General features: G+C 36.3%; 1 protein-coding gene across 16 annotated transcripts in view; it reads right to left on the bottom strand.

Moving 5' to 3' along the window:
* Positions 1 to 23,400, bottom strand: part of LOC127065565 (uncharacterized) — a 150,581-nt gene that overhangs the window by 19,456 nt on the left and 107,725 nt on the right. For 11 of the 16 annotated variants that reach the window (XM_050998071.1, XM_050998070.1, XM_050998067.1 and 8 more), the window contains 3 exons: positions 13,023 to 13,592; positions 11,498 to 12,858; positions 11,180 to 11,375 (listed from right to left, as the gene is read on the bottom strand). In XM_050998071.1, coding sequence (XP_050854028.1) covers positions 11,183 to 11,375; positions 11,498 to 12,858; positions 13,023 to 13,349 — 1,881 coding nt within the window. In that variant the 5' untranslated portion in view covers positions 13,350 to 13,592 and the 3' untranslated portion in view covers positions 11,180 to 11,182. Of the gene's footprint in view, positions 1 to 7,403; positions 7,594 to 10,075; positions 10,689 to 11,179; positions 11,376 to 11,497; positions 12,859 to 13,022; positions 13,593 to 23,400 lie in introns of those variants that run through there. The other 5 variants (XR_007782128.1, XR_007782127.1, XM_050998058.1 and 2 more) reach the window with 5 other exon arrangements.

Raw genomic sequence — 23,400 nt, 5'->3', positions numbered from 1 at the left:
ATACGATAAAATATTATGAATGAAAAGTTACATAGAAAATTGTAAAGGAAGAAGTATATCTTCTTCTGTAGAAGTAAAAAAAAAAAAGTAAAAAAAGAAAAAAAGATGTGATGGTATTCGTTCGTATCTAATGCTTGTCTAATGTTAATATAGAATACGAATGAAGGAATATCTATTAAAAAAATTGGAAGGAATAGGTATAGTAAAAATTTAGTAAAAAAAAAAATGTTCAAGATAGAACACATGACATGGAGGTTCGTTCGTTGGGGTTTAATACTTGTTTGAGATAGGATAGAAACGAATAAAATAAAAAAATACTTAGAAAATTAAAAAGGAAGAGGCATGTGTATCTAGTAAAAGAAAAAAGAAAGAAAAATGGAGACGTTCGAGATAGAATCACACGGGCATGATGGTCCGTTGCCGTCTAATGCTTGTTAGCGATAAGATATGAATAAAGAAATACCTAGAAAATTGAAAGAAAGTAAAGAAGAAGAGTTATGTGTCTAGTAAAAGTCTAGTATAAAAAAAGAAAAAAAACAAAAAAACAAAAAAGGAAAAAGAGAAAAAAATGTTCAAGATAGAACACACGACATGATCGTTCGTTGGCGTCTAATACTTGTTTGCGATAGGATACGAACGACGAGATAAATAGAAAATTCAAGGGAAGTCTAGTATAAAAGTCTAGTAAAAAGAAAAAAAAAAAAAAAAAAGAAACGAAGACGTTCAAGATGGAACACACGATATGATGGCTCGTAGCGTTTAATGCTTTCTTGTGATACGATACGAACGAAGAAGATATTTAGAAAATTGAAAATTAAGTAAAGGACGATGTATTTGTCTGGTGAGAAAAAAGTTCGGTAAAAAAAAAAAGAAAGAAAAGAAAAGAAAAGAAAAAAGGTTGGAGATAAAAAACGCAAGACATGATAAATTTGTTGAGATCTAATACTTGTTTAAGATGGTATACGAATGAAAAGACGCTTGGAAAATTGAAAGAGATATATGTCTAGCGTAAAACATTAGAACAGGTAAAAGAATAAAGAAAAGGAAGGGGAAGAAAAATTTTCAAGATAAAACACACGACATGATGGTTCGTTGGCGCCTAATGCTTTTTCGCGATACTATTGCCAATGAAGAAATACTTAGCAACATTGAAAGGAAGAGGTACAGTAAAAGTCTAGTAAAAGAAAAAGAGAAAAAAAAAAAAGGAAAAAACAAACATACGTTGTAGAGATAGAACACACGAGACACGATAATGCGTTTCGTTTAATGCCTTTTCATGATACGATAGGAATGAAGAGATATTTATAAAGCTAAAAAAAAAAGAAAAGAAAAAAATCAAAGAAAAAATCTTTCATGGTACAATGAATTAGTTATATCTAATGATTGTTTGTTATACGATACGAATGAAGAGATAGTTGAGAAGCTGAATGAATGAAAGACAATTCAAAGGTATTAAAATCTTTTCAGTTTGTTAAGCTCTACTTATAGATAATGGGAATGATTGACGTACACAGAAAACTATATTTATCTTATTCTCGTAATAATGACAAACAAACAAAGAGGAATATGTATGTAAGTTTAACGAACGATAATAAGATCGTATCGAAGAAGAAATAAGAAACGGAAGGAAATAGAGTTGATTAATCAAGCGTTTATGAATGGATCGACGATCGAAGACTAATAGTTAATTATCTAATGTGAATTACATTTAATGTTGCATTTCATTGCATCTCGTACGTCTAAAAAGTTCGAAAGATATACAAAAGGTGATCGTAAGAAATGTTAACGGAGGTATAAGGATAATTACAAGGAAATTCTTATTGGTAAAAAGGATATATTAGAAACAAAAAAAAAACAAAAAAGTAAAAAGAAAAAAAACTGAAGAAAAAAGAAGATCGATTGAAAATGGACGTTTTATTAATTAAATCGTTGTTAATGAAGTTTGAAAAATAATTATGTCGGCATGAGGAGCAGTAGTCGCTTCGACATTGTTAACAAGCTAATCTAATCGTTGGATAAAAAAGAGAAACTAGAGATTAGTGTGGACGAACTGTTCAATGACGTTACTAGTAGTTGAAAAATCGGTGAAGAGCGTGTCGATCGATCGATAGATCGATAGATCTATCGATCGATCGATCGATCGGTAACTTCCGACCGATGGTAGCTGATTAAAATAGTAGTAGTACTGCTACCGCTCTTTCTCTCTTTCTCTCAACATCCGCTACGAGTTCTTGTCGAAACGCGTGATAGGTGAACAGCCGGTTCGCGAGATCTCGACTACTCGTCTCATTCTCGTCGTCTTCTTCGTCCTCGAACGTGACGAGGCAAGATAACTTATCAGGTGACTTTCTACGAGTTATTAGTCAAATTGTGTTGAAAAGAAAGTAAGAGAGAAAGAGAGAGAGAGAGAAAGAGAAATCCATATTTGTGTGCACGTATAGTTATTCACGTTAGAATATTCTAATTATAAAAAAGTATACAAATATAAATGTATATAATGTAAAAAAAAAGAAAATAAAGTGGATATATATATATACGAAGTAAATGTATATAGAATAAAGAAAATATATATATATATATCTATGATAGTATATCTATAATATATTAACAATAATATATCTGCAACTATAATGTTTAATAAAAAAAAATATAAAATACGATATTAAACATATACGTATGTAGTGTATCGTCTATACAATATATTAATCGAATATTGATTCAACATTTAGAAATTTTGTTAAGGAACACGACGAATTTAATCTTTTACGATGCTTGAACTTTTATGTGACGATAAAATTCCAATAAAAAAATTCGATTGAAATTTAAATATTTAATTTCTTTATCAAAATATTAATTCGTATATACGAAGAATGCGTATTTCTTTGCGTGCCAGCACTTTTCACCCCTAGCTCATAATAAAATCATACGTCATAGTCCGACGATAATAGGCAGCTCTAGCAGCGAACACGGATTACACGTCTTCGCGAGAGTTTTACGATCTTCTCCCTCCCCCTTTCCCCCTTTTTGCCTCCTTCCGCCACCCCTTTCCGCCATCTTTTCAAAGGCTCCTTGAGTTATGTAACTTCGAGCGTTTAGAGCTTAGGAGAATAAGATCGTGCGTTTTCGTTCGATCTTTCGTTCAAGTGAAGAAATGATCGTTGAAAGAGAAAGAGGAAGAAGAAGATAAAGAAAAAGAAAAGGAAGAAGACGAAGATGAAGATGAAGATGAAGATGAAAAAGAAGAAGAGGAAGATCGAAGATCGAAGATCGAAGATCGAAGATCGCACGTTTCCTTTTTTTTTATCGTGGATAATTCTTGCGGCTACGAAAGAATTTCCCGTTTGCGTATAGTCTCACCATCGTCATGTTATCTTTATCTATAATATAATATTATTTGTAGATATAATGTATGAATAAATTTGTAAAATTTATCTTTCTTATATATTCCGTAAAGTTCTGTGATTACGAAAGTTACTTAAGTCGTTTATTTTTTAATAGTTAAATATATACATAAAAACAGAGAGAGAGAGAGAGAAAGAAAGAGACACAACATTAGTATTTTAAAGATATATATATGAATGTGTATATATATATATATACATAATATAAATATATTTATATTAATATTAATTTATTGGATATTTATATTAATAAATATAAATATTTACTGTTAAAAAATGTATATACGTACTTATGTATTATTTGTAATACACGTATTGATTTGATCTTTAAGACGTTGATTGCCACACGCGTAATATAGACAAAATCGCGCAATATTTTAGTTGTAGGAATTTCTTTTTTTTCTCTTCTATTTTAAATATACAAGGTGTCCGTCCGTCCACATATGTCCGTGCAAATATCTCGCGCAAATGGTTGAACTTACTTACAGGAAAGTTTAAACAAGAGAAAAATTTGTACGATTCAGGCATGACTGCGAAGCGCGTGTAAACGATTTCTTTTTTTTTTTCCTATTTACTCGTGACCTTTCCACGTGACGAAGGTCAATATAATTTTATTAAACGGATATCTATAATTCTTAAGAAATATCAATTAAATGTAAATTCCTTGGACAATTTGTAAATACGTAACTTGGTAAAGTCGATGCGACGTTCAAGCAAAAATTCTTACAAATTTTCGTTACACCCGGTATGTCTCGTAGTGAAAAGTGGCCGGTGTTGGGTCTGGCCATAGAGAATAGATGCGTAAGGAATGGACGATTTCGAAAGTAATAAAGCTGGTGCTGGAGCTCGTCGTATTCGTGTACGAGAAGAAAAGCGAGAGAGGAAAAGAGAAAGAGAAAGAGAAAGAAAAAGAAAAAGAGGAGAGAGAGAGAGAGAGAGAGAGAGAGAGAGAAAGAAAGAGAGACAAAGATAGAAAGAAAGAATAGCAAGAAGGTATGCGAGCTAGAGGAAGAAAGGCGAATAGGCATTACGAGAGAGAGAAAAAGAGAGAGAGAAAGAAAGAGAGAAAGAAAGAAAGAAAAAAAGACAGAGAGAGAAAGAGAGATAGAGAGAGAGAGAGAGAATGAATACTCGGTGAAGATCGTCGAGAGTAACAGAGCCAGTGGTAGTGCAGTAGTAATAATAAAGTGGTAGTGGTTGGCACGTCACGGTCCAACAGGCCGATCAACCGGCCGTGCTGCGAGCCGGCTACTGGTCTCCGCCCACGCAGAAACGTGTGCACGTGAACACATACACATGCACATATGCATAGATATACATATACATATACATACATGCATGCATACACACCATATATATATATATATATATACATACATATAAATATTTGTGAACATATTCGTGAACTCTTCTACATGTGTGTATACGTACATGTATGTGAATGCGTGCGTGTGTATATGCGAGTGTACATGGTACTTGCATACTTTTGCATACTCGCGAGACACGGCATCGTAAGAGTTCGTGGCAAGCTTCGTTTACCTTCGTGGTATGTGAAAAAGAGAGAGAAAGAGAGAGAGAAAGATTAGAGGGTGGGTGGATACTTGGATGAAGGCAGAGAATTACGAGGCTTCGATTAAGCAGGATGATCCTTGTGGAGGCCAATTATATTCATCGCGGAAGGATGTTCAACAATTTTGCGTTGACCATGACGTTACCTTACTTCCTATCCTCACGATTATTAATAATGCGTAGGTATACGTGTGTATTAGTTCGTACGTATTCGTTTGTATGTTCGTGCGTATGCTATATATATATATATATATATATATATATATATAGATATATGCGCGCGAATGTAATATACTTGTATATACTACAGGATGATTGTAGAACTTATTTTTAAACGAAAGAAAAGAATGATCAAAAGAGAAAAATAAAAGGGAGAATGACGAATAATAGAATCAAGAAATCTTTTTCTTTTTCTTCTTCTTCTTCTTCTTTTTTTTGTACTTTCTTCTTCTTTGCTTAAAATAACCCGAATAAAAAATACAAAAGTTGTGAAAAGAGAAGGAAGTACCGACGGAAATCATCGATTAAAATCTTCTTACTTCGTCAGACGAGTCAATTGCATTTCTCGTCTGACCATACACTGACACATTCCACTCGATTCTTCTTTTTCCTCTATCCTATATCATTCTCATCTGTCTTTCTCCCTTGCAATATCATAGTAAAACACATATAAATCAATCGTATACGCGTTGCCCAGTATTTTCCCGATCTTTACTATCTCATTCTTTCTTTCTTTCTCTCTTTTTCTTGGTATTTATCTATCTTTTTCTAACTTGCGCCGTAATTTTCTACTCATCAATTCGCCTCCGACTCATTGGGGAAGTCATTTATCGTTCGTCATCCTACTTCTTTTATACTTTTGTTATTACTTTTGTTTTGTATTTTTATTTATTTTTTTATTTTTTTATTTTTTCGCACACGTATATATATATATATATATACACGTACATACATAAATGAAACAACACGTGGCTCCGGTATTATTTTCTTTTTTTAATTCTACATATTTATATACACATATATATATAAATATATGTTCTTAAGATATACCGGTACATTGCATCGAGGAAGATAAATGCGCGGGCGTCCAAGTTTCCGATGCGTGCTGGAGAGTAACTGGTTCGGCAGGAAGAAATAAGAAAGAATGAAAGAAGAAGAAGAAGAAGTAGAAGAAGAAGTAGAGGAAGAAGAAGAAGAAGAAGAAGAAGAAGAAGAAGAAGAAGAAGAAGAAGGATGCTAAGAGACGAGGAGAAATATTTCTCGATTAAATGAACCTTACGTAAGAGCGAGTAACTCTATCTCTCTCTTACTCTTGCTACTCTCTTAAGAAACATACTTATGTATGTACGTACGTACGTACGTATGTATGTATATATGTATATACGTATGTATGAGCGTACGTAGATACATACGAATTGACTCGATCATTACGCTTCTAGTACCATGCCAATTTTACGTGGTACAAGTTCGCTCCGATATCTTTCATGTTTTTTAATCAGATAAATAAGCGAACAAGATGATAAAATTGACGATGAGATTTTATATGTCAAAGAGAGAGAGAGAGAGAGAGAGAGAGAGAGAGAGAGAGAGAGAGAGAGAGAGAGAGAGAGAGAGAGAGAGAGAGAGAGACAGAGAAAGAGAGAGAAAAAAAATAGACATACACAAGTGATTTTATTGCGGTCAACTCTCGGAGACGAGAGTAGATTCTTAAAAGTTGTAAGAGAAAAGAAACAAATGGAAGAAAAAAAGGAAAATAAAAAAAAAAAAGAGAGAAAAAGAGAATAACGCGAATCATATGTACGAGCAATTGTACGAACAATTGTATTCTTATCTAATACGTACGTATCGAAGTGTATCTAATCACGTACCGTAGCTTTTATCTTCTTAGCTTTTATCTTCTACTGTAGATTTTTCTTTCTCGCTTAAGAATAAATAAAAACTTTTCTATTACGTTCAGGCACAGTTTTATATACGTATATACATACATATATACTTACATATATATTATATATATATATATCTTTCAGTAAAGATATATAAATTCGTTCAAACGTAATTAAGTACCGTTCGGAAGTGAGATCGCAGCGAGAGTAAAAACGTATCTATTCGCGTAGTTGGACGATCTTTCGTGGAAAATTTTTCAATGGTCTACAACACTCGATCTCTGAGATTCTAACGGATTGCTCTTATCTTATCCGATCCAAACGGATAAATCGACGTACCCACGCGTTGCCGACAGGATGCGTAGGAGTTTTAGGACTCGAGCCTTTCTCTGGCAGACATCGTGACGCTTATATGAGAAGTTCGTCTTCTTCTTTTTCTTCTTTTTCATCATCATCTTCTTCTTCTTCTTCTTCTTCTTCTTCTTCCATTTTCTCTTTTACTTATTCTTCTTCTTCCTCATCATCATCATTATCATCATTATCATCATCATCATCATCATCATCATCATCATCATCATCATCGTGATCATCATTTTCTTTCAAGAGAGATGAGCGTCGATTTCGTTGTAGAAAATAGGTGAAAAAAATCTCATGAATGAGTCAGGATCGAAACGTTGCAAGTGGTTGTTGTTGGGGTTTAGTTTTACCGGAAGAAAGGTAGATGTAGGCAGACAATAGGACTAAGTGTCAAGAAAAAGAAAGAAATAATGAGAGAAAGAAAGAAAGAGAGAGAGAGAGAGAGTAAAAGAGAAGGGGGTCCTCTTCAACACAAGAACGTCGTCTTTCGTGATTTGCATGCAATGCGAATGTAATACGATAAATATGTATGATTTCGGTGAGACAAGAGTGAAAACGTTTGATGGGATAACTACACACATAGATATTTACACGTACGAATACTTATAGAAATACTATGTATTTATACGCGCGTGTGTGTGTGTATAGATATATATATATACAAACACAAACGTAGAAATGCCGGATGCACGGAGTCGATTCTTGCGACACGATCCATCGATATCGTTTATTTTTTTTTATCCTACTCTTTCCTTCAACGGCAAATGGTTTTAAGCTTCCACAGCACGTAAGTTCCGAGTAAACGAAACGGTAAAATGCAAGTCGTACTGGATAAAAAGAATATATATATTTATATATATATATATATACACACACACACACATCTATCTACATGCTTCCGGTTTTATTAACGAGAGAGAGGAAGAGAGAAAGAAAGAGAGAGTTCAATCGTACCGAAAAAAAAGTCGGAAGGTGTCACGTATAGAGAGAGAAAAAAAAAAAAAAAGAACAGAAAGAAAGAAAAGAAGAAAATATATTTAAGAATGACCTACCCCCTCTCCTCCACCCTTCGCCGTATCGTCATATCTCTTAGTATCGCGCGCGCATACACGGGCTTAAGTTATGTAAGTAGATACATAAATTTATGTGTGTAAGAAAGGAAGGAAGAAAGATGGAAGGATTTTGCTTGGTTGATGGTATAAATAAGCTGAGCACGTAGTAGTAATAGTAGTAGTAGTAGTAGTAGTATAGTAATAGTATAGTAATAGTAGTAATAGTAGTAGTAGTAATGTAGTAATAGTAGTAATAGTAGTAGTGGTAGTAGTGTAGTAATAGTAGTAAAATATGTTGGTATTAATCAACGTCCTCGTCATAGAGTTGGTTCCGATGGCGCCGGTAGTAGTATACACGGTATAGCAATTTCCAAGATAACAATCCCGTGAGTAAATGTTCCAGCTTAAAACACCATAGGGGAAAATCGCAGAAAGATCGGTTTCTAATTATCGACGATAACCGATAATGGCGGTAGATAACTATCCGATGTTAACGCCATCTAAACACGCTCGTAATATTCAGATACGAAAAAGAAAAGTCTAGTAAGACTTCTAATTACGTTTTGTTAAAAGGAAGTTTAGGTAAAATACTTATGATGGTATATGTCTGTCTCTCTTATCGATACTAGTTGATAATAAACGGATGGATGTGCGACCGCAAGAAGGATCTCGTTTCGTTTTTATAAACCGATCCGAACGAATTAATTTGACGAAAGACGATATTAATCCTCGTACGACGAATTCAAGACGATTTTGATTCGACGATTATCGGAGGATGATCGTAGACTTATCAGATTATATGTCGCTAGTAATAATCTCTACTTGTATATAATACATCTAATTTATATTATCTAAATAAAATTAAAGAAAAAAAGATTACAACATAAACATATAGATACATATATATTTACGATAGGTCTGATGTATACTCGGACGTATGTACTTTTATATCCAATTACTTGTAAGAAAAACGCGTTGGTAAAATAGAAATTTCATTATCAAAATGATCTCTATTAGCGTTCCGCAGTCTCGAGCAAATCCACTTCGGTGATCGAGGCTAATTAAAAAGAGAGAACGAAGGAATGAAGTAAGAAAAATTATTTCTGAAATCGATCGAGTTAATATGTCCACCGAGATGGTAAGTGCATGTCACTGGGGAATAGATTTACCGTAACGATGATTGAAATCCGTCGAACTAAGTTTCGCCGAATAAGAAATGGAATAAGAAGGGGATGGAGAGGGGAAAAGGAGGGGAAGGAGAGGGAGAGGGAGAGGGGAGAAGAACGTGCTGGGTGCTTCTGGCGGTGTTGCCCGCGAACGAGCGATTACGAGCGAAGTAGAAAGTAGTTGGGTAATGGTCAGACACGATATCTCAACGAATGAAGGATACTACGGTTAAAGCAGCCGTAGGTAACTAACTAATGGCGAATAAAGCGCGAGAGAGGAGAGTTGGGTGGTAGAGAGAGGTTTGAGGATTATGTCGGATGATTGGGCGTAGAGACTTTCCAAGAGATTTTCCGATCGCGAATGTTGGTACATTAAGAGACATCGTAATTCTGTTGCGTTATTCGCTAGGATCAACGTTAGAGAGAGAGAGAGAGAGAGAGAGAGAGAGAGAGTGACTAAGTTGTGGCTAGCCGCAATTGACGAGAAGAAGATATAAGCGATTTAAATGCGAAATCGACGAAATCCTAATGGCACTTCTTTTTTCTCTCTCTTTCTCTCTCGTAATCGTTCATTTTCATCGTAATACGATTGCAAAGAGATGGAAGAGGAGAGAAAGAGGGGGTTGTAAAGATAAAAAAGAAAACGATTCGACTGACCGATAGGTTTGACTATTGGAAAGTATCAAGTAACAGGAAGTATCAAGGATTCGTCGAGCCGTTGAACCTGGTGATATCGTCGTCGTTTAATTCCGCTCACGAACCGAGCTCCGAGGCACACCAAGGTCCATTATACGTCTCACTGATGTTCTTCTGTATCCCCGAGGCTCTGGCCAAGTACACCCAACTTGGATTTCTCGCTGAACGTGGATCGAAGAAGTCGTTGGCAAACGAACGAACGAGGAGCTCTGGATTAATCGTGAAAGTAGGTGGTCTTGACAATTTTATCGTCATCACGATCGATCAATTTTCGACTCAGAGTTTCATTCGGGTAACCGTAGTGGCCAAAATAGCGTGAGAAAACAGGAGACGTAATAATAATTCGAATTTATCGGAATTTAAGGGCTATAAATGGTTAATTAAAAAGTCTACCCGAGATACTAACGATTATTTCTTTCAGAGCTTCTATCGTTCCTGGTTCTCAGAAGAGATCGTAAAAATCGCACGTAATACCACTCCGCTCGATAACTGGTCCGCCGATGGATTAACAGCCGACGGTGGTAATCGGAGGACTTCCTGAACTATCCGAGAGAAGTGCATTTCCTAGACGTCATTATAAGTATCGGTAGTGGAAAAGAGGGCTGTGAGGAGAGGGGGAGGAGGGGTGACGATTAAACGAATAAGGACTTATGGCAATATAGAAGCAGCTACTGGCGCTGTTGCTGTTGCTATTGGTGTTGCGGCTGGAGCGCATCTTTTATAACGCCCAGTAAAATACTCCTTTAAAAAGATTTCCCTGGGGCTTCACGAGCTTTCTTGGCGAATTTAATGATTTCAACCCTTTTACATTGGACAATTTACTTCTGAACTATTATATCGTGACCGCCGTTATATTTTCTTTTTTCTTTTAGGACTAGATCGCGTGAACGTCGAGATCGAGAAAGGTAAACGATTGTGTATGTTCTTGCAGGGTGATCGACGAATCGGTACGATTCATTTGAATATCGATTAAAGGTCGAGTCTGGGATTTAAAAGAATGAAAGATATTAACAAAAAAAGAAACAAGGAAAGAAAAGAAAAGAGGAAAAACTTACGAGTTAGAGGTAGAGCGTGCCGACTCGTCGAGGTGCTACGACCGTGACAGCCAAACGGGGTCCGCACTTGGTCGGTGGTAATGGTGCCGTGGTCGCGGGTGGTGGCGTTTCCGGTCTCGTACATCCAAGCCCGCTTCCACCTCGAAGTTCCCAGACTAAGTTCGTCAACGACCGTGGTCTGCTCAAACGCCGCGATCTGAATAAATGAAAAGTACGAGAGAAATTATGTTACGAGCGAAGAAAAATGTAACAAGGGTTATTTTTTTGCTTTTTTATTAGCGACGAGATTGTCGCTTCGATCGTTCTTTGACATTATACCTCTTTTCTGGAAGCTTAGCACCCGCACCGGAATCACCGGACGTCCTACCACCTGAATGACTGGAGTCTAGAGTCCCATCGAGTTCCATAGCCTGCTGCAAATTCGTTAGACTTTTGTAACGTATGTTGAAGAGAGGAGAGCCACCTTTATAGCCTGGCGGTGTCTCCTTTAACGGCGAGGCGCTCTTTTGCCTCATCAAAGGACGTCCTCTCTGGGTGCCGCTATTCTTAACGTACAACTTTGCCAAAGGTGGCTTCTCGAGTTTCGGCTGTGGAGCTTCCTTAACCGCTCGCCTCGTTCTCTTTTCAGCTTGTATCTTCTTCGTTGGGATTGTCTCGATCGGTGGTGGTTCCGGTCTGTCGTCTAGCAATGGCGCGATCGTGACGGTGACAGGTGTCAACGGTGGACTTGAACTTTGGCCGGGGCTCAGTGGGCTTTCGTAGGGAGACCTGACGCTTTTCGGCAATGGCGCGAAGCCGCGAACGTAATCGTAAATCTGATCTATCTCGTCGTAATCCTCGGTGCAGGAAGAAGGTGGCACGCGATTTTCGTCCCGGTATCCGACGTGACCGGAGGATGTCTGATGACCACTACTGTGATAATGATGATGATGATGATGATGACTGCCGTTGTTGTTCCTGTGATGACCGAGAGGAGCATTTTCCGAGTTGGCCGAGGATCGCCTGAGAAATCCCGACGCACTTCTGGTCTGTCTCGAGGGCTTACTCTCGCCCAAGCGACCGTCGAGAACGTGAGCACGATCGGCAACGTCGGCTACGAGCCGTGAGGCTCGTTCGATCAACCTCGTGAATTCTTGCATCAATCTCAGGGCCTCCTCGTTTCTCGCCTTGACCAACTTCAAAGGTGCCGCCAATGGCAACGCCACCGCTGCTCCCTCTCTCTGTAAGGGCAATGCGAACACGTGTTCCTCCTCGAAGGTCGAAAGGAGCCTTAGCTCCGGCACGAACTGGGACGATGATTTCAAGCCTCTCGGTGGCTGCCCGTGGACCAATCTAACCGTTAGTGGTAGCCGTTTGCTCAGCAACGCCTTCGCCGTGTGAACGCCGCTAATGTTATCCTCTCTTGCGAGTGCGCTGAAGCGGCCACGTTGTTCCATGCTCAAAAGTATGCTCTCACCTCGACAGTCGACGCATCGTAGGAATCGTCCGCGACCTGGTAATGCCACTTCACCGGCTGTCACGATTGTCTCACCAGCCGCCAGCGTTCTCGTTCCTTCGGGCACGACTATTCCAGACTCGTCATCCACTCTGCAAGCTATACCACGTACCGTTTCTCGTACCAAGGCTCCTTCTTCCGGGCATCTTCGAGAGAGCTCGTTCACAGACTCGATTCCACGGACCTGTAGAACCCCCACGCGTTATCATGAATTCATAACTTTAGTCCCTATCGTTTCGCGAAAAAGAAATAAACAACAAACGAACGAACGAAAAAGAAAACATGCAAAGATTTTAAAAGAAACGATTCTACGATCATCGTTATAAGAAAAGCCTCTCGTGAACCCACCGCTCGACCTTCCTCGCTCAAAATCTCAAAATATCCGGCATAGGAGTCCGGGATAGCTAATCTTGGCCCGATCCCAACGACTCTGCGTCCTTCCTTGATTTTAACAGCCTGTGCAACGATTTTGCGTCTACGGCCAGCCGACAAGAGCAACGCCGTACTTTGAAGACTCGGGGCTGGTAAAGTTGGTACACCAAGACCACCATATTGACCCTTTGTGATCTTGATCACAGCCGGCAGACGATATTTAGTGACAAATTCTCGCAAATATGTCGCTTCCTCGGCCCAACGTGCGGCCGCCACGACAATTTGACCGTCGGTTGCAGCCATCGTCTTAGCCGTCCGAATAAGACGGACTATGACGTCCTCCTCTCGTCCTCCTCGAGAGGTTAACCCCTGTTCTTTCCTCCAGGACCTCCTCCAGGCCCTTTCTCAACGCTACTCTTGCTTTTGTTGTTTTTGCTGCTGTTGTTGTTGCTCTTGCTGCTGTTGCTGCTGTTGCTGCTGTTCTTCTTGTATCTGCTGCTGCTGCTGCTGCTCCTGCGAATCCAACTTCACTTCTTTAAGCTCCATCTGAAAGCAAAGAGGCAAAGAAAGACTCTATTATTCATTCCGTGTCTAAACTCAGTTATACCGTCTAAAAATTATTACGACGATAATCCTCCTTTTCTAGTTTTCCTTTTCTTCTTTTCTTCTTACCTCTTGCAATCTCTCTAATCTATTATACCAATATTTTTTCCACGATAACGCCATATACTTCTACGATATATATATATATATATATATATATATATATATATATATATATATATATATAGTTAAAAATTTTTCCAATCTCCATAACCTAGATAATGTAAAACCTCTAACGTGACTCCGATCTATGTCGTTATTCTACATGACAAGCGAAACAACGTCTTTCACCAGAAAATAGATCTTATCGACGACAACGTGACGCGCTATTCGAATATTATAACGTATATTTAGTTAGATTAAATCATTCGTAAGACGAAGTATATATATGTATATATGTATGTACGTACGTACGTACGTATGTATGTATGTATATAATCGGGGAAATATACGTTGGTTCGCTTAATGACAGCGTTATATATAGATTAGTTTCAAAAGCGACTATGGCGAGGGAGTCGCGAGATTAATTATTACGATTAGACCATCTTATTACTTTCTTCCTGTTATAATATTCGTGATTATAGATGGCAGACGTAGATAAAAATGGTTTGCCGGGTTTTGTGATGCTTCGGTAACACAATGAGATTTAAGTAAATACTGTTGAGTAAAAGGTAATTGTGGGTGAAAAGTTAATGATTGTGATTAGGATTTATAATGTTAATTTTTTTGTATACATAATTTATATATGTACATACATATATATATATAAATATATAAATTATTTATAATAAATCTCTTTCTCTCTTTCTATACATACATATATATATATATATATATATATATATATATATATATATATAAAATTTTAGATCACGGAATTTTAATGATATTTAGTTTCTTTTTATGTAACGCTCTACGTTTTTATGTTCTCGTAATAACATAATTTATATCTCGTTAAGTATTAAATTGTAGGTTTATAATCGTTTAATAATACTTCAATGATGACCTATTAAAATATCTAATTAATACCAAGATCATATCGTTAAGAAAAAACCAAGAATCATTTAACATTTGCGATTTAATCACAAATCGAATATGAAATCATGAAATTTTTTTTTATATATAAATATATATATATATATTTCTTTTTCTTTCTAATAAGAAACGAGCGGCTTTTTCTTTCGAAAAAAAGGACACTCAAAACGTTTCTCGATTTACAATCAATTCATTTTACGAACAACTTTATCTACTTATTCTTAAAAATTACAAACTTAAAAAAAAAAAAAAGAAAAGTTTATAAGCGATTAAAGTTCGATCGAATCGATGGATCTATACGATTGATCTATAAAAAAGAAGCCCAAACAATTTTTCAAATAATTTCGTTTTAATCGAGAATCATCGAGCACGGCGTACATATCTATATACGTATAACCATTTGAAATCTTATGGGAAATGCGATCACATAAGAGAGGCGCCAGTTTTACGTTCGTCACGGTGAAAACGAAGTTTGCTTTCCCCGTTTCTTCTTCGACGATGTCTCTCAACGTTTACACGCGAGCTAACGTGTAGGATACGAGAGCTGACGTTGTCATTAGTCAAATTCCAATTACCGGACCGGTTTCATAATTTCCACGGCAAGGGCACTCGTCGTTCAAAATTATATACGCCGCGAGAGGAATCGTTGGGTGCATCTCCTTCTGCCATACATGCAACGAAAGAATCATGAACTTCAACTTATTCGTCGTTATTTTACATCGTTTCTACATCGGACCCAAGTATTATAGAAAATATTACGTGTGTTTTGAAAAAAAAAAAAAAAATAAATAAATAAATAAATAAAATAAAATAAAATAGGAAAGAGAGAAATAAATCAAATGAATTCAATTTTACGATCGAAATTTTTGTCGTCACTTTTCTCTATCTCTCTCTCTTTTTTTTTTCTCTTTTTCTTTTTTTTTTTTTTTGTCGATTAGAAATCAAAAGATTTCCTCTAACAAATCTTCCAGATCTTTTTTGTAGAAGTCGGATATTATCCTCTTACTAAATCTTGGAGAATTTGTCCCTATCGCGAAATTCAATTGTTCCGATTATTTCTTTTTTTTCTTCCCCCACTTCTTTTCTTTTTTTTTTTTTACTTTTTTTCTTCTTTTTTCCTTCTTTCTTTTAACTACAAATCTTCGAGAAATTGTTGCGATCGTAAAATTCGATTGCTTCGATCTGTTTTTTTTTTGTTCTTCTTCGTCTTCTTCTTCTTCTTCTATAAATCTTCTAGAAATCGTTTCGATCGTAAAATTCAATTGTTCCGTAAAATTCAGACGTTTTTTCTTTCCCCTTTTTAAAAATATTCGAGAGATTGTTACGATTGGTTAAATTCGATCGGGAAAAAAAAATTTCTTTGTAAAAAAATTTCTTATATATATATATATATATATATATATATATATATATATATATATGTATGTATATACGTACGTATGTATCTCTTTACAAATATTTCCTTCTATAAACTTTTCTTTTTATTTTTCTTTGAACTATCGTCAGAACGATATTTTAATACCTTACGATATTTCGGGAATAAATATACCGACATATTGGAATTTCTACACGAACTTTGTACTTGTTAGATTTTATTTTATTTTCTTTTTTTGCCAACGCGACGAAAGATTCGTTCAAAGACTTTTTTAATCATTAGAAAGCTCGAAAATTTGATCGATTATTTCCACGAGTATTTTGTATACTTAGGTATATCATGAGAGTGGGGGTGGGGGCGTGAAGAAGTTTAGGTAGGTGAAGAGAGACAGAAATAAAAATTAGAAAGTTGTTACCAACGTTGTTTCTAACGCTACGAAATTACACTCGGTCTCTCTAGCATTCTTTTTAAGGTGTCAATTGAAGCAAACAACATTTCTTTATGGCGGTACCGTTACCGGTCGACTACGATTCCCATAACCGTCTAGATTATTTTCAGGGTTAATTATATTTCGACTTTCATGATCTTGGAAAGCAAGCGTAGAAAGAGTTTCGTCACGAGAATCTTCACGTTAAAAACCAAACTCCGGAGAAAGTTTCTTGCGAATTTAGGGAATTCTTATTTAAAAAATAGAAAAAAAAAAAAAGAAGAAGAAAGAAGAAACATGCGACGTGCGAATAATTAACCTTGTCCGTTTTAATTGCCCGACTTTCTTTTCGCTTGATGTATCGTTGTTTATTATCGTTGAATTAAGAAAAAAAAAAGGAGAAAAAAAGAAAGCTAATTTTAGCTAACAATGATCGAGCATAATCACGCTGAACGCCATGTCTCTCTTTTCTTCTCCTTTTTTTTTTTTTATTCGTGTGTAATTAAGATACAACGCGCCATTTTTTCCTTTCTCTCTTTTTTTCTTTCTCTCTATAGACTGTGATAAATCTCGAACGTGAAATGGATAACACATTTTATAACGCGAAGATCGTACACGTTACGAACACGATTTTCGTAGAGAACGATCTAAAAATTGTGAAAGCATTCGCATAACAAGTTATTTTTAGAAAACGATTTCGATATGGCACATTATGTGATTTATTAGAAATATTTTTCTATGATATCGAAGATGAGAGTTAATAAACTCTAACAGTTTTTAATCATTTTTTTTTTTTTTAGAGAAAAAAAAATAGTATTGCTTTACGTATTATTTTAAGTTGCAATATTATCAAACAAACGAGAGTATATCTATATATACATATATACAACAAAATACATAAAAAAGAATACTGTGCATACACACGTACATACATAGCTATGAAAAACAAGAGTGTATATATATATATATATATACACATCATAGATATGAAGAAACAAGAGTAGCTATAAATACATAACATTGGATACACAACAATACATACATACATACATATATATATATTATATGAACTATATATTTGTGTGTATATACATGGGTGTGTCTCAAAACATTGTTTCAGATTTCTCCGTGAAGAAAATATCGCGACGAAATATAACTAACGGTCATGATTTCACTATAGATCATCACGTTTCCGAATCGAACGATTCCTCCGCAGAGGAATTGCTTCACGCTTGTGTATATAATCGATCGTGACACGGACTCTTTTTTTTCTTTCCTTTTTCCTTTTTGTTCTTTTTTCCGTTCTTTTTCTTTCTTTCTTTTTTTTTTCGAACGGAATAAAAGGAAGAAGAGAAGAAGCTTATCGTGCGTGTCCTCCTCTCGTGATCTCTTACCGTCTGATCTCCGTTAAAAACCTTCCGTTACGATCGAACTTCTTCGTGAACGGAATTATTTTTGCAACTTTTTACCGTTACCTTGAATGAAGATGAATCTCTGACTGATGATCACTCCGTGCGAACGTTGAAGGAAAACAAAAAGTAGAGAGAAAGAGCTTAAGAACTAACTAAAGAGAGAGAGAGAGAGAGAGAGGGAGAGAGAGAAATAAAAAAAAAAAACTAAATTTCAAAACGTCCTTGGAAAAGAAATTTTTTTCAATATCTTTTTCCAAATATTCAATACTAATTAGAGCGAACGTATATGTTATCAAATAGTCGAACTATTCTTTCAATGACATTTTCTCTTTTCTTTTTTTACAAACTCAACTCGCAAAGAAAGAAAAGGCTTGAGATTAAATTGACTCTGATCATCGCCGAATGAAATCGATCGATTTCAACACCGGCCGTACGAACGAATCGTAAGTTTTACTCGGCGTATTATCGAAACAGGAAGAAAATTTCTATTGATAGAGGTTTAAGAGAAACATTGCCGACAATTTCTGTTTTTATAAAAAATCCTATAAAAATATGGAATATGGAATTATTAAAGAAGAAGGAACATTGTGTGCTGGCATGTGCTGGGAATGTTTAATAATTACGTTTACGGAAATACTACCTGCTAGGTCTACGAACTGTACTGAAAGATAGAGAGACAGACAGATAAAGACAGATAGAGACAAGGAGAGAAAGAGAGAGGAAAAAAGAGAGAAAAAAAGAGAGAGAGAGAAAGACTGAGTGAGTGAGATGATAGAGCACTGTATTGCAGAAGAGTTAGTGTATTCCTTTTAAAGATGGCCCGCAGACAGTTCAAGAGATAAGAACGGTAAAGGGTGACCAACAATGACCTGAGGCTTCGTGACAGGCGCGCCTCTAGGAAGTTATTCGACACACTATTTTGCCTCGCATTCTCTACCTCCCTCCACCCTCCACCCTCCTCCCTCCTCCCTCCTCCCTCCTCCTTCCACCCTGCACTCTCCTCTCCAGAACTTTGTCTATTTTTCTATCTTCGGTAGCAAGAGAGTAAAGACGGCAGTCCTTCTGTGTTGTGATCTTACTTGTTTTATCTACTATATATATCGATAATGATCATTAAACTAATTATTGTCATGTTCAAAATGTAGATACATAAGTATATTGTATTTATTATTTATTTTGGGTAACATCGATGGAATACTTGTTCAATGTTATTAAAAACCATTAGGTATTATATATCATTATGTTTTTTTATATAATATATATATATATATATATATATGCAAACACAGATACACCTACGTACGTATATATAATTCAATACAAGTTATAAATTATCGAAGCTGTTAAAAAAATCGATTGCCTATTAAGAAAAAAAAAAAAAGAAAGAATAAAAATTGAATACAAAGTTACCAAAATAGTTATCTATCTACGTGCGAACAAAGATGCTCAACGATTATTATTTCCGAATAGAAGAGAAATTATTAGAGATTAACCATAAGGAGATCTCGAAGAATTAATAAACGTGTTTAACTCGGTAATTAATTCGATCGTATATATATAATTGTGGACACACCTCGTGCACGATCGAGGAAACAAGCCTCTGATAGTTTCATCCAACATTCCAAATGACTCTAGGTATTATACTGTGTTCTTATCGACTGGATCGTCGAACCTGATGACGATGTATATCAAAACGCCCACGAATAGACGTATAGTGTCGCAAGACTTGATCTCTCTCTCTCTCTCTCTCTCTCTCTCTCTCTCTCTCTCTCTCTATCTCTATCTCGTTTACTCTCTCATGGATCTCTATACAACATTTCCTCTCTCTCTCTCTCTCCTTTCTTCCGGGCAAGTTGATTTATCGACATGCCCTCGAATAATATGCTGCTACTCGATGGTGCGCAGCTTTCACCGTTGCTCCCTGCTAAGCCAAGCGAAGGTGTCAACTACGAGAGACCGACTATGAGAGACCAAGGCAAGCCTTAATATCAACGACAAAGGACGACAACAAAGACTCCGAGAATCAAACCCCTTTTGTTTTCTCCATTCCAATTTCGACACCACCATCAGGAACAAGGATTGTCCTTGCTTGTCTTAATCGACTGTACTCATCGATAACGCGTGTCAGTATTATCTAGACACGCATAACTATGTCCCCTACCTATTCCTACCATCCCTCCCTCCTACCCCTATCCACCGTTCGAACTACTTACTTCAAAAAATATCGATACAGAGAACGTAGTAGACTTTACTCTCGTAAAAATCTTAACCTTAATCCTACGGGCCGGTTTTTGACGTTGATTTATGTTGAGTGGGGGGAAAGGAAGGGAGGGTAAGGGGTGCGAGGGGTGGTCGTTCCTTCGCTCGGCTAACTTCTGTCATTAACGACAACCTAGATGGTGTTCACATTCATTTGTCGTGAAACACACGCACACACAAACATCTTGACCGAGTAAATTAACCAACTAACTAATGCTAATCGAAAAGACGAGAATCGCTTATAAGCGAAGATCTATTTAACACTGAACTACCTACCGATTCTTCTCTATCGGGCAAATTGATCGTTTTCTAACTTTCATACAATTTTTGTATATTTCATTAGTTATCACGTTATCGTTAAGAAAATTTATAGTTTTTTTTTTTTTTTTTTTAATATCCGTACGATTTAATTGTATTCGTCAATTCATTCAGTACACAATCGACGATTATACTCGTCGAATTAGGAGGATAATAATTTTCTTTTAAAGATCGATCATTTCGACCGGATACGGTAGAAACAAGATACACAAGATATGTTTAGCGTTAAATTCTTTCAAGTATTTACACGCGATATATAAGTAAGTAAACGATAAGCAAACGGTTTAGATCCCTTTCGATTTTATTTTAATCGTTTATGAGATTCTCTTAAAATCTTCTCTCATCATTCACATCATTCATTTTTTGTTCTTTACTTTCTTTCTCCCTTCCTCCCTCTCCCTCCCTCTCTCTCTCTCTCTCTCTCTCTCTCTCTCTCTCTCTCTCTTTCTCTTCAAGTTTTCGTTCATTCCGAATTTCTTTTCTATTTCAATTTCAATTCTACTATTCGCAATTAAAAACGACGATATATAATTTACGTAAGTATGAATAAACGCCTACCCGAGGCGCACCCGAAATGATTTGTATGTACGCTCATGCTCCGGGTAGCTACGTGACACGCTCGTTTACACGCTCGCTCGCTCGCTTGAAGATTAATTAAATCCCGTCTGGCTAGAGAAAGAGAGAGAGAGAGAGAGAGAGAAACCTCTTGCGAAAGTCCTCCAACATCGGCTTTGTCGTTTTTGATCCTACCCCACGTTCCCCATTTCTTCATTCAATCTCCCGTTAATTTCATTTAATTACGTTCAGGGAATGCACACGCGTATCACGTTCGACCGAATATGTTCAGGCTAATTTTGAACCTTGTAGAAGAAGAAGTAGAAGAAGGAGGAGAGAAAGAAGAAGAAAAATATTCCAAGAACGTTAAAGATATTGAAATCTTCTATGGAATAACGAAGATATGATAATTTTCTTACTGAATATTTTATTTAAATCCTATCCACCGTTTATACTCAATGTCGCGTTTTTCAAATAAATAAATAAATAAATATATATATATATATATATATATATATATATATATGTAATTACATTTCGACAAACTCTTATCTCATTATTTTGACATGACAGATTATATTTTCCTTTGTCGAATATTTCCTTGATTTTTATCTAACCCGGTAATATATCTAATAATTTTATCTAAAAATCTCTGCAAATAATTTTTATGTTCTTCTTATATTACACTACATTACATTCCATTATATTATATTATATTATATTATATTATACGATCGAATTAAAAACTTATAACGAGTAGGTAAATAAGTACAAGAGAGTATTAACATTTTTCTTCTTGATCTTATCGGAAGATTAAAAGGATACGATCGAGATTGGTTCGATTAAACGACCTTCTCCTCTCCTTCTCTCTCACCTTATGTATCGTTAACTAATTATTTTCAATTTCCATTTAAAGGTAAAAACTCTTGGTGTTATTTAAAGGGCCTTGTGTCGAACGCGTCCTTCTTTCCTCTTTTTCTTTTCTTTTCTTTTCTTTCTTTCTTTGATCCTTCTCCGTTTCTTCGACACCATCACCATCACCTTCTTCCTCATCTCCCCATCTTCCTCCCCCCACTTTATTCTCTTCTCTTTTTCTTTCTCTTTCTCCCTCTCTTTCTCTTTCTCTTTCTCTACTCGCTAGAGTTGGTTCATCGGCACGACGCATCGTAGCTCGCAAACCGTAATAACTTCCTCGTGAAACGAGCAAGAACTCGAAGAACCATCCATCATGAGCTTACGCTGTGTTGCAGAACTCTCTCTGAAGCGATAGATGCCGATCACAGGATCAAAACATTTTCGTTTCCTTCGAAAATCACGTTTAAATGACGATTGAAAAATTATTTTTTGCATTAAAGATCAAAGCTCAATATATGTATACATATAAAAGGAATTATACTTTAATCTTAAAAAGTTGTAACAAACTCAAAGGACGTTAACAAAATCCAATCGGAATTACATAGCAACTATCTTCAACTTACGTTAAAAAGCACGTTATCATGATTTTACGTGACACATGAAGGAGTTAGTTTTCTTTTAACAAAAAGAACAGTTGGGTATATCACGAAGTTTTCAACTTTCTTCTTAACTTTTCTTTTAATTTACTTTTAATTGCCGTCTTTTACATAACCGTCCTAATGGAATTTTATCGATCGACAGTTTTGACAAATATTGTCGGTGAACATCAGTTAAGTACTGCCGTATATGAATGTACATGAGAGAAAGAGATAAATAGATAGATATAGACAGACAGACAGAGAGAGAGAGAGAGACAGAAAGAGAGAGAGAGAGAAAGACAGAGAAAGGCAGAGAAAGAGAGAGAAAGAGAGAGAAAGAGAGAGAGAGAGAGTTCTAGCATACATGAATGTCCATGAAAGAAAAAGATAAATAGATGGATAGACAGAGAGAGAGAGAGAGAGAGATGTACTTCGTCCAAGAGATGTCTGGTTGCTCTTTAGAATTCCGTGCCGATCGGTCGAACGTCTCAATAATTGCTAATTGGAAGGTGGCACGAGTTTAAAAAGTGGCCGCACGTCGTCCATCTCGATGAGCCTGTCAGCTTCGGCCAGGCCACAGCTTTCGAGTGGGAGAGGAAGAAGAAGAAGAAGAAGAAGAAGAAGAAGAAGGTGGAGAAGAAGAAGAAGAAGAAGAAGAAGAGGAGGTGAAGAAGGAGGTGAACGAGAAGGAGGTGAAGAAGGAGGAAGAGGAGGAGGAGGAGGAGGAGGAGGACGAGTAATCTTTTCACGTCCAGCACGTAGCAAGAGGTCTTACTCTCTTTCAGCTCCAGGGAGAGAAAGAATGAGCTGTGCCTGCAGGGACGAGTACAAATTAATATTAAATTAAATTATAATGACAGTGTTTACCGACCGGGCT

This window comes from Vespula vulgaris, chromosome 8 (assembly GCF_905475345.1).
Source record: "Vespula vulgaris chromosome 8, iyVesVulg1.1, whole genome shotgun sequence".
NCBI classification, from domain to species: domain Eukaryota; kingdom Metazoa; phylum Arthropoda; class Insecta; order Hymenoptera; family Vespidae; genus Vespula; species Vespula vulgaris.
Note: the sequence above shows the minus strand (reverse complement) of the source record. Positions and strands in the feature narration are given on the sequence as shown.